The sequence below is a fragment of the Eublepharis macularius genome, chromosome 18 (assembly GCF_028583425.1).
Source record: "Eublepharis macularius isolate TG4126 chromosome 18, MPM_Emac_v1.0, whole genome shotgun sequence".
NCBI classification, from domain to species: Eukaryota; Metazoa; Chordata; class Lepidosauria; order Squamata; family Eublepharidae; genus Eublepharis; species Eublepharis macularius.
The window spans coordinates 36035708-36051601 of record NC_072807.1 but is presented as its reverse complement, the minus strand read 5'-3'; the positions used below and the strand labels follow the sequence as shown (position 1 = coordinate 36051601).

General features: G+C 47.6%; 1 protein-coding gene across 1 annotated transcript; it reads left to right on the top strand.

Annotated features, from left to right (window-relative positions):
* The first annotated feature begins 7127 nt into the window (after window positions 1-7127).
* ODF3L1 (outer dense fiber of sperm tails 3 like 1) lies at window positions 7128-15659 on the top strand. The gene is made up of 4 exons (XM_055002210.1): window positions 7128-7248; window positions 7428-7538; window positions 12282-12395; window positions 15175-15659. Exons 1-4 carry the CDS (start codon window positions 7128-7130, stop codon window positions 15657-15659), a joined length of 831 nt encoding a protein of 276 aa, XP_054858185.1.
* Window positions 15660-15894: the final 235 nt, after the last annotated feature.

The following is a 15894-nucleotide window of genomic DNA, read 5'->3' as shown; positions in this document are numbered from 1 at the left end:
TCCCTTGACCGAGATGTCATTGGAGGGTCTCAGCCGGCCTTGAGAAACTCAGAAGACGTCTTTTGCTGGCAGATTTGTTTGCCTTGCGAAGCTGAGCGTTTGTTTTTCTTTCCAGCTCAACATCTGGATCGATGTGGGGGGAAGAGTAAACTGTGGTGGCTCCACGCTGCAGAGGAGCCTTTCCGGTTTGACTGAGGCCTCCCAACCGGCCTCGCCCTTAAAAAGGACGTTGGCAGACAGCCCTCCAAACCTTTGCTGCTCCCCTTTTCCGAATTCAGAGATTCACAAAATTTATTCGTCGTATCAACCACTTTCTATACACTGGAGGTGTTTAGCGTCCTAGAAACTGCAAGGTTTCAATGTATTCTGATTCTTTCCGCCTATCCGGCTTCCTTCTGATGGAGACAACGTGAGACATTACTTGACTCCTCAGGCCCAGCCTTACCTATTCCTCAGGCAGCACGTGTGATGCCTGGGCCCTACACAATGGCCTTCCCCAAACTTACATCCAATAAAGACTTAACACCCCTTTCTTTCACTGGAGGAACTCCTCGCTTCCTCTAAAGGTGAGAGGCACCAGGGACAGCAGTTTTCAGCTTTCCCTTGGTTAACGGAGCATCGGTACCTTTGTACAACAACTCCACTTACAAATAGGCAAGCGGAGAGGAGACAGTGGCCCTCCAAGGTAACCGATGTGCTGCCCCACATCTTGCCCTCTTCAAGAGGCCCTTCACCCCAAAGTGATTTGCCAACTCAGTATAGATCCACACATTGTCTAATTATTCCCTTCCTGGATGTCTCTGTGCGGCCAAGGCAAGGTGAGTGGTTATGATAGCACAATCAAAAAGAGTTCAGTAGCACCTTTAAGACTAACCAATTTTATTGTAGCATAAGCTTTCGAGAATCACAGTTCTCTTCGTCAGATGCATGGAGGGCCAAAAGAAACTGGTCAGATATAGAGGCGGAGAGGGGAGGGCGGGGTAGATGCAAACATCTCCTTCTGATATGGAGATCAGTTTGCTTCTGTAAAGGTTCAGAGGAGTTAGCCGTGTTAGTCTGTAGTAGCAAAATCAAAAAGAGTCCAGTAGCACCTCCAAGACCAACCAATTCCACTGCAGCACAAGCCTTCGAGAATCACAGCTCTCCCCGCCAGATGCTTCTGATGAAGAGAACTGTGGTCCTCGAAAGCCCACGTCAGGTGCCACTGGACTCTCCCTGACCCCGCCTCTGTAAAGGAAATCAGTTACCTGTGATAATGAGATAACCATTCATAGTCCCTATTCAGTCCCAGCTTGACAGAGTCAAATTTACATATGAATTCCAATTCAGCAGCTTCCCGTTGGATTTTGTTTTTGAAAGGTTTCTGTTGAACTACAGCGACCTTTAAGTGTATGATAGCACACAGAGCAAACAGTGCCAAGGGCCTCCTTCATCCCTTTGCCCACCACCAACCTCTCTGCTCCCTTCTTGCATGCCCCCCACCTGCCTCTCCATCCTCCTACCAGCTGCACTCACAGCTGCCCTCACTGCCTGCAGCTGGGTGTGTGGGTGGCAGCTTGCTTGCAGGAGAGCAGGTGCAAGAAGCATAGATAGGCAGATGTCAGAGGAAGTACATGGGCAAGGAACCAGTGGCAGTGGGCCCCATGCAAAGCCCTGCTCCCCAAGAGCTGCCCCGTATCTGATGGTATGCTGATGCTGACTTTGATAGTACATAGGGTTGCCAGGTCCCTCTATCCTCTCAGTGGGTGGATAGGGACCTGGAATTTACCCTTGCGTGTGTGCTCCGGCGACGGTATGATGACATCACTTCTGGAAGTGACATCATTGCGCCGGCTGCGGGAGTGCTCCTGTGCTCCGATTTGGCTGGTTTGGGGCCAAATCGGAGCGCAGGGATGCTCCTGCGGCCAGCGCGAGGGGTAGGAGCGCGCACACACTGGGAGTTTGCCCTCTCCCGCTGATCACTCAGCAATCAGTGGATAAGGGGGCAAATCCCCAGGAGTTTACCCGCCACCGGCGGGCACCTGGTATCCGTAATAGTAAAGCATTTTGCCTTGTGTGGATCCAGAAGTTGGTTGAAGGCAAATTGTCTTGGGGGCCAGGGTGTTTTGCTGGGGAACTGAGGTGGCCAGGTTTGGGGGATGGAAGGAGCTGTGGTGGAGGGGCCCATAACCCTCTGCAGCCCCCTGACCCCACCACACCTTTGAAAGTAGGTTTACCATTTGCTCAGTTTGCCAGTGGCAAACTGCCTTCTTTCTCTGTCCCTTGATAATGTGAGGAACAAGAGGAAAAATGGAAGGGTGTCAATGATGACGCTCTATGAATTTCCCCATGACTCTATGGTACACAGAGGGGATTCCTAGACCAGCACCTGGAAGTGACTTTGCATTCATTGACCCTCCACCTGGAAGTGGCATCTTATCCTCCATGCCACTCTAGGCATTTCCCCAATCTCTATGGTAAAGATTCCCCACAGGTACCACCCTCAAAACCTCACAACATTTGCTGGCGCAGGACTGGCAACCCTATTTGAGGACTGCCTCTCTGTAGGGTTCTGCCTGTCCCTTTCCTCCAGAGAAACATGAGAGCAAACCCCGAGCCAATGCTCTTGGTCAAGAATAGTCTGCCAAACATCCATTTTTAGGCACTTCTCAAGGCCTTGCAGTTTCCTGGCCGCCGCTGTTACAAACTATTTTGAGGGCTAGCTATTTACATCAGGCTACAATCTTCCCCTAGATGACCGTAAAAGGGATTTGGGGGTGGATAGCCCATATAAATATACATTTTTTTTTCTTTCTGCCGTCCCTAACCGTCAGGACATTACAGCCTCTGCATAAAGCATCCATTCCCTTGAGGTCTGGGATGCTTTAGACTGATGAGCAAACCCGTGCTTGAGGTGCCAACTTCGGGTTATAACCTACTCCATTCAGGTGGCAATTGAGGCCCAGTTCTATCTGTTGCAATGGTTTATATATTTTTTTTCCTCACTGAGAAGGTAAAACAGTCTCTGGTCTGCCAGTAGGACTCACTAGATAGGAATGATGTAAAGAAAATTGGCAGCAAATCGTATATACAAAGATCTGTCTTATACCAACTGCATTAACTCCGTCCCAGTGTGTTTCTGAGCCTGACAGAAAGGGCTAATCTTAACCTTTGGAGCTTGAAAGAAGGCCCTGGAGGGAACTCCTCCTCTTGTGTTTGCTTGCTTAGTTTCTGAGGTAATCCAGGGAGAGCTTGCTGTGCGGGGAATGCTAAGGTTGCCAACTCCAGGTTGAATAATTCCTGGGGATTTGGGGGTGGCGCCTGGAGAGGGCAGGGCTTGGGGAGGAGAGGGTGTCAGGAGGATCTCAGACGGGTGTAATGCCATAGAGTCTACCCTACAAAGCAGCCATTTTCTCCAGGATTTGGGTTCAGAACCACTTTAAAGATCAACTAGATTTCTAGACTATGAGCTTTCAAGAGTCGAATCTAAGATCTCTAAGGTGCTGCTGGACACAAATCTTACTCTTTTTCTACAGTAGCAGAAAACAGCAAGAGTCCAGTAGCACCTGTAAGACTAACAACATTTGTGGTAGAGCATGAGGTGTCTGAAGAAGTGAGGTGTGGCTCACAAAAGCTCATACCCTACCACATATTTTGTTAGTCTTATAGATGCTACTGGACTAGGGGTGCCATCCCCTGCTCCCACCTCCCCCCTTGCTTGGCCAGCAGGGGGGGGGTGCGCTTCCCGGGGCGTGCCCACGGGCGGCGCGGCATACTCCCACGCCCACAGTGGCCCGATTCAGACCGAATTGTGCCCTGCAGCTGGCCCATCTTGGGCCAAATTGTGCCCCGCAGCAGGCCCATTCAGCCCCTTGGTGAGCACGAGAATGCTCCCAGGCCACCCTTTGACCCTCGTGATGATGTCATCACGCAAGCCAGGAGCAAACCCCCCCCACACAAATGCAATGAGGAAAGTGCTAAGTTCCCATCTTCCACCGGGAGAGTCAGGGGACCTGGCAATCCTATACTGGACTCTTGCTCTTTTCTACTTCTACTAACACAGCAACTCATCTTGATCTTCTTCTGCAGAGACTGCTACCCACCTGAAATCGTTTTCTCCCAGGGAACTGATCCCTGTAGTCTGGTAATTCCGGGAGATCTCCAGGCTCCATCTGGAGATTGGCAACTGTATGCGTGCCTTCCCAGCTGCCACTCCCAAATTGTTGGCACACTCTGCCCCACGGGTTATGTGTTTGTGACCTCCCAACTACAGGCCTTCTAAAGACAGTTACAGACCTTTGTATTTCAGAAGGCTTTTAAAAATTTAATTCCAATACTGGTTTTAAATTATGGATTTGCAATTTGGTTGTGATCTTTTGTCTTTACGATTCCACAACTGTAATTATTCTGTGCTGGGAATGGCTGCCTTGGGAACTGCTTGAGCCAGAAAGGCAGCCTATAAATGAACTAAAAAAAATTATTCTGAAGGCAAGGGCCTCTGGAACTATTTGGCATCTGGATGAGAGGACACCTGTGGACAATGCTGTGTATGCCCCGGAGGAAGGGAAGGTGTCGTGTACTGATGGTTGCTAAAAATTGAATATTGCACGGTATACATGCAAGCATTGGGGATGCAATGCGAGGCGTACCTTTGAAAATTCCGCGTGGTGTTCTGAGAACAAACATTTCAGGGGCAAGAAAGCCCTGACATTAGACACACACCACAGACACCTTTCATTATATTCTCGCCACATCCATAGCAATCTGGAAATAAACACTGCTTCTTCCAAATCGACATCATTGTCTCCTTGGCAACCTCGGAGCCAACTGGAACTTTAGAAGCCGTTGACATTCCAAAAAAGGAGACAGAAAAGCAGTTCGAGGAACGTTTTGCAGAGGAGTCGGGGGGCCGGTTTGAAATTTGCCTCCGCTGCTCCCCGGCCTGGTGGAGCAGAAAAGCGGCAGCACAGGTGACTGATGGAAAGGAGTTGGGGTTAAATGGACAGCAATGAAAATGAGCTAATTTCATGTCGCTCAGATTGAGGGGTGGGGTGGGGGAAGAGTATCTCATTCAAGGGCTAGCCATCCCCTTACCTCATTTTAATGTCACTACCACGGCCCTCCAGGAACCCGAAACTGCTTCCTTCCCTTAGGAAGGATGGGGCAGCATGGGGGAGTGGTTACAGCACCATATTAGGATTTAGGAGACCGAGGCCCATATCTCCACTCTGCCATAAAAGCTTAATGGGAGGCCTTGTATCAGCCTCTCTCTCTCTCTCTCTCTCTCTCTCTCTCTCTCTCTCTTTCCCTTACCTACCTCACAGGGTTGTTGTGAGAACAAAATGGGGAAGGGAGAATGCTTCAAGTGTGCTACTTAAACTCCTTAGAGGAAGGGCGGGGTGAAGCTATACATGTGAACCTTGCTTAGTTCATCTCTGTTCACATTCATTTATTTTGGTCCATCGTTTTGCTTCTCTGCTTTTCACTCTTGGTTTTGTTGGTAAGTTTGTAAGAGTACAGGCATTGTACAGTTTCTGTTATGACTCCAGGCATGGTGGCGAAAAGGAGCTGCTCGGATCCAGAGAAGAACTAGAGCGTAAGAGCTGACGCCCTGAAAACAGTCGATCCAGCAAGATTCCCCACCTTGCTGAAGGCTTAAATAGGCTGAGGGACAAGCTACACATGACGAATGACACTTGAATGGCAAGTGTATTTCTCCCTGTTCACTTGCCCTCCACTCAATCCACTTGCCGTTCAAGTGTCATTCGTCATGTGTAGCTTGGCCCTGAGACTCACCCTGATGGGGCTGACTTGGGGGCAAGAGTCCTGCAAAGGATTACAGTCACTAGCGCTATGGTCATAGATCCAGAAGAGTTAGCCGTGTTAGTCTGTAGTCGCAAAATAGTAAAGACTAACCAACTTTTTTGTAGCATAAGCTTTCGAGAACCACAGCTCTCTTTGTCAGATGCATCTGATGAAGAGAGCTGTGGTTCTCAAAAGCTTATGCTATGATAAAGTTGGTTAGTCTTAAAGGTGCTACTGGACTCTTTATCATTTAGCATTATGGTGTAGCTCCAGAGCTGTAGGGCGGGACGCAAGCCTGCCAGTGTGTCTCCTGGCACTGCTTGTGTCTGGGCTCGTTGTCCCTGCTGCTCTTGCAGATGCACAGCCTGGAGGGTTGGTGGTTCCGCTCTTAGCCTGTCTGCTGGATCTCCTGGTGGTGAATTCTCAATGGCAGGCTCAGGAACTGGGGACTCTAGGGCTTCCAGTGGCAAGGGTTTGAATGCCGGCTCTTGGGGCATGGCTTTGGGAGCTGTAGTGTTAGGGGAACTCCATGTTGCTGGGCCTCAGGATCTGCCTCAGACAGGAGCCCTGCCTCTTCCTGGAGCAAATCTGGGTCTTCCTCTGAGTCTAGGGGTTGCCAGCCTCCAGGTGGTGGTTGGAGATCTCCCGGAATTACAACTGATCTCCAGGCCATAGAGATCAGTTCCCCCGGAGAAAATGGCTGCTTAGGAGGGTGAAATCTATGGCATTATACCCAACTGAAGCTCCTCCCCTCCCCAAACCCCACCCTCTACAGGCTCCACCCCCACAATCTCCAGGGATGTCCCAACCTGGAGCTGGCAATCCTATCTGAGTCCAAGCCTGGCTTGGTAGGGGTCATGTCAGTTACTGTATGCTGTCCGTAGGGCATTTAGATGCACACTATAATTTTAAAGCCCCAATTTATGTATTACATTGGTTTATTGAGGCAGAAAGATATTGAAAAAGGCCTACATTTTAGAATGGAACCCAACATAGAGAAACACGGGTTTAGTTCACACAAAAGAGGAGTAAAATAGAAAGTGGAATGGACAGGCACAAATGAATCTACAAAGACAGGAGCAAAGAGCAAAGAGCGGTGGATCAAAAAATATCAATATACATATCAAAATCAAAGAAAGAAGAAAATGTGCTCATTGCAAGTGTGCGCGCACATGTGTTTTCTAAACTATACACTCCTGATCACTTTTGGGTTTGCCCTGTGTCTTAACACCCCAGTCTTGCAAGTGCTCTTGACTTAAAATGTGTTTCAACTGACATATTCCTAGGGCTTCTAGTGGCGCACTATAGTGGCCCCTTCTTGCAGTGACACTGCATTCACCCCAATGGCGACTGCCAGATGGAAAAGTCCTAAGAAAATGGGATATCCCCACATTCTCCCAAAGCTTCCAGCTGCAGCATCGACAGGCAACAGACAGTATGCATCCATCAGTGCCAAATTTAAAGGTGAGTGGTATGTTGTGGAGATGGGTAGAAAGATCAGAATCCCCGGAATAAGAGAATACCTGAGAACATGCCATATGCAGTATTTACATAGGCTGTGTAACCTATAGCCACGCACATATCCTCGAAGGGAATGCCCAAAATGTTTTCATTGAGTCTTTGCTGTTCTTATCCCGTTTCAGGTCCAGGGCCTGGGAAATACGGCCGGCAGCCTTGTACCGGCATTAAGGATCATGACTTCACCAAGTTTGCCGAACCAGCCTTCACAATGCGTGTCAGATCCTCGGAAAGATGTAAGGGCAAGAAGGGAGAAAGGGTTGTGCGATGCCATTTCTGGGCTGGAGGTGGAGACTCGCGGCTTTGACGGTGGGCACAGATGGGTAGCTGTGTTATTCTGCACCAGCAAAACAAAACAGGAGTCCAGAAGCACATGAAAAGCTAACACCCTATAGTTCGGTATAAGGCAGTGTAAGCAAAAGTGGCATTAAGTGACTGTGGGATGGGATTGGCTTGGGAAAAAAAGTGATTGAAATAAAACTGTGTTGACCTGAGAAAGGGTAACCAAACATCTGAATTCTCAAGAGATTCCAGAGGTGAGGGATCATGGTATGTGTGGAGCTTGGTGCCATTAAATGAGCAAAATCTATCACTCCTAAGAAAGACTGAAATAAGGTCTATGGATCTCTTTCAAACCTCCATTCTGGCTGTATTGTATAGGTCTAACCCCACAGTGAACCATGTAAGACGGGCAGCCCTATGACAATTTTTGGCGCAAGGAATGATGCTATGTTGTCGAAGGCTTTCACGGCCGGAGAACGATGGTTGTTGTGGATTTTCCGGGCGTGGTCTTGGCATTGTAGTTCCTGACGTTTCGCCAGCAGCTGTGACTGTCATCTTCAGAGGTGTAGCAGCAAGAGACAGAGATCTCTCAGTGTCACAGTGTGGAGAAGATGTTGGCAGGTAATTTAGAACCTCCTCAGGATACAGTGAAGCCTCCCTCCATTAGCATTCCACACCCTGGGAAACTCTTAAAGGATGACTCAGCCCAAACCCACCTTCCTGAGTAGATATAAATACCTGCCAACATCTTCTCCACACTGTGACACTGAGAGATCTCTGTCTTTTGGTGCTAGTCCTCTGAAGATGCCAGTCACAGCTGCTGGTGAAACATCAGGAACTACAATGCCAAGACCACGGTGATACAGCCCGGAAAACCCACAACAACCAATGATACTCATTTTTTTCTGTACTTTTCTTTGTTGGGTTTTACCAAAATGTTTGAGAAGCATTAGTGCGCTAAGAAGATCCAATCAAGGGGATTTTTGGAGTGGGCTCCTTGCCCAAGTTATAATGTTCCAGCCTTGAACTTCTCATTAGGTAGAAATACAGATTGATCCCTGGGAACTCCAGCTAAAACCAATCTCAGGTCACAGGTATTTGGGGAAAATTAGCCAGCACAGCAAGTTCGCGGCAGCACCAGTAGACTCACAGACATTCTAGCACAAGAACAGGTATATCGAGTAGAAATACATGTTCTGTCTAGAAGTATACAAGAGATTTAAAGGAATGAAGCAGGAGCTATCTCAATGCACATAGGAAACACTTTGAAATGGACATCAAACAATTCCTAGTAGGGTGAACGGTCACCAGACGTTGACCTGTATAAGCGATGCCAACACTGTTACCAAAGAGATCTGCAACCCCGGTATGCATTGCATTTCATAGCTTCTTTGAAAGATATGCTTCTTTGAAATGTATGCTCTTATGAAAGATATGTTGCCTTCTACATTCCACCCGGCGTGTTACAAGAGAAGCACAGAAGGTATTCTTTGAAGCCTTCTGTGTTTTCCTTCAACCGTCCAGAACTGGGAATGAAGAAGTGCATCAGATTATGGTTGAATTGGGGGCGGGGGGAACATGCTGGGTTGACTCGAAGAGGGCTCATAACAGAGGCTCACGTGGTTCTGTTGTGCAAGATCTTTTGAACGCCTATCACATGCCTTATCAATTTTGGCATCTTAAGCTACTAAAACATTTTGGCGATAAGCTGAAGCAAAAAGCAGATAGCCATTATCTTCAGCAGTGGCATGGTTAGAAGCAGCTATAGGTTGAGCTTTCGACAGAAAGAAGCTGGTATCCAAAACATGGCGTCTTCCATTGTCATGAAATTGTAAACGTGTCTTAGGGCTAAAGCCACTGAAATACCAAAGATCTATGGCTAAGTTCTTCCATGTTTGTTTTTAAAAGGTCATTAGCAGCCCCGGGGATTTATTTATTTAGATATTTATACTCTGCTTTTCTCCCCAAAGTGGCTTACATCATCGTTCTCCCTTCCTTTATTTTATCCTCACAACAACGACCCCTGTGCAGAAGGCTAGGCTGAGAGTGTGCGACTGGCCCAAAATCACTCAGTGAGCTTTCATGGCAGAGCGGGGATTCAAACCTGGGCTCCTCAGATCTTAGCCCTAAGGGTAAATCACAACACCAATGGCTCATCATCCTCACCCTGAGCCTGTTCGTGGGGAGGGTGGACTAAAAATCAAATCAAATCAAATCAAATCAAATCAAATCAAATCAAATCAAATCAAATCAAATCAAATCAAATCAAATCAAATCAAATCAATCAATCAATCAATCAATCAATCAATCAATCTGGATATTCTGAGAAAGGGAATGTCTCCTGGGAAGAACCAGGGTTTTAACCCTTTCCTCCTAGCCCTCAAATAACCCTTTTCTATTGTGTATTATTATTGTTGTTATTAACAACAACAACAACAATTGCACATATACACAGTTCTTCTAGACAGATTAGTGCCCCACTCAGAGCGGTGAACAAAATCAGTGTTTTTCTTATCCCTAAAATTCAGCTGGGGCTGATTGGAGTGGCATACCCAAGGCCACCTGCTGAGCTCATGGCAGTAGTGGGATTTGAACCAGCAGAGTGGTGATTCACAACCCAATCACTTAACCACTATGCCTCAGCAGAAAAAGATGGGTGCAAGTATTTGAACCTGACTTCCCACCTATGTAGCTAATTGCACCTTGGGAGGGGCTATTTAAACAGTGGAAGCCCCATAGGAGGAAACGGGAAGTCTGCCCTGGCGAAAGGGGTGCTAAAAGGGTTTTATCATTGCCTCATGTTGCCAATTATGCTCTGACAAATGGACCTGTGAAGTCATGCTAGTATCCCCAACTTGGTCTCATAAAGAAAAGCTTCACCAGTAACAAAACGGTCTCGAGTTTATTGATTTCATTTTTCCTGCGGCCGAGACGATAACCACCAGAAGTTAGGAACTGGAGTCTCCCAGGACCATTACAGTATTTAACTGGGCTCCGGTTTTGTCCCTGGGACTCTCCGCGAAACATTTTGTTCCTTCTGTAGTGGTCAGCTGCTCTTCAGATGATGCAAATATATCTCGGTCTCTACTTCGGGCAACTCAGACTTTCTTCTTTCCATCAAAAGTTCCTGAACAATAAGTTCCAGCCACGCTGCTCTTGAAGATAACTCCTATCTGCATCCTTCTTCAGCTTATCACCAGAATGTTTCAATCACGTTTTAATTTCAAGATGCTAAATTTGACAGGAATGCGATATGTCTTCAAAACCACTTTTGTAGATCTCGGACAACAGGCCCACATCAGTGCCTGCTGGTTCTTCATCCATCCGGCGCACTTCTTCCTTCTTGATTATGGGCTGCTTAGCAAAAACACAGATGGCTGAAAAGGCTTTATGTGCCTCTCTCGCACTTTGCCACGCAGAACGCTCCATATCTTTTGAAGAAGTTGCTTCTGCTTTTTCCTCGTTTGTTGGGTGGCCTGTTGCATGGTAATGAAATCCACATCATTTTTATGGCTCAACATCTGGAGATCTGTCACATATGTTGCTAATGTTTTGACATCCATTTCAAAGTTTTCCTTTGCTTTTCTAAATAACTTCTGCTTCTGCTTCACCCCTTCCATGTTCTTTGTATTCTTTTAGGGGAAAGCATGCATTTGTTCAAATGCACCAGTTCCAGTGCTAAGTGTACAGGAATGGTGGTCGCCTTGTAATAGGTTGAACTGTGTTTGTGGAACCAAGTGTTGGCACTGATATTTTGGGTGCTGACGTGCCTTTTGAACAAACTAACGGTACTGCTGTGACATGGAACAAAGGAGGTGTCCTTAAGGAGGGAGCCCCAGGTTATGTGGGAATCACATGTGGACCCCTCCAGGAAAACTACTTTGAGGAAGGGCTTCTAAATAGAGATGGGCATGAACCAGGAAAATCCCGAACTGTGCAGTTCGTGGTTTGTCTCATTTCATGAACCACAAACTTTCACGAACTTGCCTTGGTTTGCGAACCAGTTCGTTTGGTTTGTGAAAACGTCACTTATGGGTGAGCAGAAGGTCTGCAGAAAGCCCATTCCCTCTGCTGCCTAGGAAACTGATTGATTGGCACGAGGCTGTCTGTAGTGATGAACCGAAAAATGAACCAAACGAACCGGCCTAAAGTTCGTGGTGGTTTGTCAGAAATGGGCTCTGACGAACTGCTGGTTCACGAACCACGAACCGACCCAGTTCATGACGAACTTTGGTTCATATTTCAGTTCGCGCCCATCTCTAGTTCTAAATAGAAGTAATAGGGTAGAGGGCTTGTTGACCATTTCCTCCATGTTGGTCATTTCTTTGCTCCAGTTCACTCCCCAAAGTGACCCTACAACCCTTCCATAGACCTCAATATGTGTGTTTGACCAAGTTTTGAATTATGTGTGTGTTTGTGGGAAGCTACCAAAGGGAAAGATTTGGCATGGACAGAGACTGGGTAAACGCCCTCTTCCTCTTCTCTGCTCAGACCTGCTCCCAGAACCTACTTTTCTTCTTGAAAAACAGCAAGGGTACTTCCATTACACATTTTCACCTAGCTGTAGCTAGCCCCTAGGAGACTGCTCTCAGCCATCATAATGGGGCATGCAGGGGAATGCAGTTGTTATAAGTACAGTAAAGAACATGAAAAGCTATGCCACAGCTCAGACGGATACTTCTTTTTTCTTTTACAAGTGATCTCTATAACGGAGAGCCCCGGTCCCTGTTACTACGTGGACCCTAGCATTTCTTACTTGGGAATATGGAGGCCGATATCCTACCGCATGGCGAAAGAGTCAAAGAGCACAAGTAAGTACAGGGGCAGAGTGAACAATAGTCGTCAACCCTGTGGTGGTTAGGATGGGTTTGGGTCCAGGGTATGGATCATTTTTGGAAAAGAGTTGATCTTCTAGATCCTGTAAAAGTACAAGGGGCTTGTTGTCCATTGCTTGGAATCCTTCCTGTATGTGAAGGGGCCAAGCCCATGAAGGCCCCGCAATGCGGCTCCTGTTGAGAACCAGAAAGGAGTAACAGAAGCAGGGGATGGCAACTTATTTATTTATTTATTTATATTCCACCCTCCCCATGCCATCAGGCTCAGGGTGGATTACAACCATATACAATTAAAACACATTAAATAATTGATACCAGTTAAAACCATAAAACAATCAAAGTTACACAGTTAAAAATACACATATATATATACACATAATCATAACGGCACAGCAACCAGCTGACCGACCTTCACCCATCTCTACAGCATCATACTGGGGACGCTTTGCTAGATGGAGGTACTGCTAGTAGGAAGGGCATATTCTGCAATCTACCAGCCAGGGGGCTCCGCCTAGTACCGCCCATACGCCTGGTGGAACAGCTCCATCTTACAGGCCCGGCAAAAGTATAACAGATCCTGCCGGGCCCTGGTCTCGTTAGACAGAGCGTTCCACCAGGCTGGGGCCAGGACTGAGAAGTCACATCATCTCGTCCATTTATGTGATGTGAGAAGACCAGGATGAAAAATTCTGGTGCTCGAAAGCTGCACAGTGGCAAAACCTGACCCCCTGCTGGAAAGCTAGGAAGTTGTGGAGCAGCAGAGGGTCCTGCTGTACAGCATTCGAGCACCAGCGGGATGGAATTGCGTCTCTTTTCAAGATTAGGACATCTGGGTGGCTAATCTTAACAGGCTGCTTGGCTTGGAGCATCTCCTTACTATGCAGAAAGTTCCAAGTTCAGTTCCTGGCATCGAAAGGTCCCATGGAACAGGTTTTGGGAAAGTCCATTCTCTGACTGAGATCCTCGTGAGCCACTGCCAATTAGAGCAGGTAGCACTAAACTACCTGTGCCGATAGCCTGAGTGTGCATAAGGCAGTTTCATGTGCGCTTCTATGTCATTGATTCCTTCTGCTCACCTCCATTGGATTTCTCCAAGGCAGAGCGATCACGTCATCTTAAATGATTTCTTTCCACCAGACCAAAGAGCAAGCACAGTTGCAGCATTAGGGGTCTTCATCGCAGCTGGGTAGATCTACAAATAAAGCTGTGAAGCTTAGCTAAATTCAAGTGGAAGGCAGAGATGTGGCGGGTTGTTGGGAGCCGACTCCTGTTTGGCCGATCAATCTGGAACGCCTTGGTTTCCCGAAGCGAAGGGACCCTGGGCTGTTGACGGTGTGACTGCCTGAATGAACAGGCAGTAAAGCCACTGAAATAACATCAGGGAAAACAAGAGGGTTATGTTGCTTTAAAGCCATAATCTAGAAAGTGCCTCAGAGGCGATGTTTGGAATTAATGCTAAGAGACGGCGAATTACTGTTAAGATCTCATTGAGGAGTTTAATGGAGGGAGCTCTAACTGAACGGGAGAGGCACTCTGTTGAAAACGACTGCAAGGTAAGAATCCTAGAGGACAGATAGAACGGGAGGGCTTCCACCTCTCAGAGGACACAGCTAGCCCCTCTTCTATGATAAGACCTGTTGTGCCGATTTTGGGGTTCTTTCCTGGTGGAGAGAAGCAAGCAATTTTCTTGAATAATGACCTGAATTGCTGAGCACATCATTACAGTACTGGCAAATAATGCAGTATTGTATTATTCACCTCCGGGATTTCCCAGTTCGTACATGAAAATCCAAGAGATGAATGAGGACAAGAGAGTACAGTATCCAACAATTCATGGGTTCAACCCAGCATGTTCGACCCTATGTTTCTCAGGGAAGCCCCTTGAAGACCTGTAGGAGAGCTGTGGCTCATTGGCACAGCACACGCTTTGTTTAAGGAAAGCCTCAAGTTCCATTCTTGGGCCCTCCAGTGAAAGCATTTCTAAGCAAGCAGGTGTTCCAAAAGACCCTTCTCTGCTGGAAGAGAGGCCCAATGCCAGTCAAAGTATCTCAGCTGCTTCAATTCGCTTTGACCCAGAGAGGAAAAGCCAGTGGCATTGTTAGGAAAACCAAACCTTTCCTTAGGAGGAAGTGTGGCTCCACGGGGGAAGAAATAATGAGGCCCGAAGACCTCACCAGTCAGGGAGCTGCCTGCTAATGTAGAAGGGGAGGGAGGAACTCAGGCAAAACTCCAACCCTACACATTTGAAATCAGCCTACTGTAGGAAAAGGGATGGAGAGAACCTCTGGAACTGTAGCATACACAAAACCCTGACTTCCTAATATAGCCTCCTGTGATGAAGAGGACACCAGAGGGTTGCGCAATATATGTGCGCGGCTGTGATGCTTTTTATATTTTTATGCTGTCCTGTTGATTTCATTCTTGGTTGTGATCTGCTCTGAGCCTGCTTGCAGGGTGAGCGGAATATAAATTGAAATAAGTAAATAAATAAGTAGCAAGGAAAGAGCAAGATCTGGGTCCAGTAGCACCTCAAAGACCAACTAGATTTCCAAGGGAGGAGCTTTTGAGAGCCAAAGCTACCTTTGTTATCTGAGGAAGGGAAACTTGACTCTCGAAAGCTCTGACCTTGGAAATCTAGTTGATCTTTAAGGTGCTATTGGACCCGGATCTTGCTCTTTGGCTGCTGACCCACGCAGCTATCCACCTGAAACTAGCAAGGGAAGGTAATCTCTCTCTGTCTGTTCTTGGCTTGCAGGTGAGATACCAACACCAGCTCCAAATGAGTATTATGTGGAGAAAATACACCCTCTGGAAGAGCCCAATGCACCAGCGTACACCATAGGTTTCCGCACACGCTATTGGGAGAGCAGCCCGTATCCTGCCCCTAACAGATACACCCTCCCGGCGACACTAGGACCCCAGTTACCTGTCAAAGAATCTGCACCCTGCCTCTCCATGGCTTCCAGAGCTTGCACGTGGGGCCACGCTACAGACCGGGTGAAAGGGCCCGGCCCGGCGATGCACACCTTGCCCCATCCGGATTTTTACCTACACTGCCAACCGTCCTACAGCCTATCCCAAAGGTTTTCAAAATCCACCAAGGAGTATACGCCAGGCCCCCCGCACTACAATGCAGACCAGGTCACCTTACACAAACCCACAGCTCCACGTTTCAGTCTCGGGATCCGCCACTCTGAATACACTCTTGGGACCCCCACGGCCTGTATAATCAAAGACTGAGTAACCAGACCCCAACTTGTCCCCTGAGACCTCATTTCACTGGAGCCTCCCGCAAACACGCCCTTGGGCTCCATGGTTTACCTTGAAAGAGACTTGTTCCCTTGGACAGGGTTTGTTGCCTGCCAAGATGGAGTTCCCAGATGACTCAATGGCTCTTGGCTCCAAACGGATTCCCTTGGCCCTGCCTGGTTGTGGCTTGGCATGTCCCCAGGGCAAAGTCTTCATTCCATTCTTC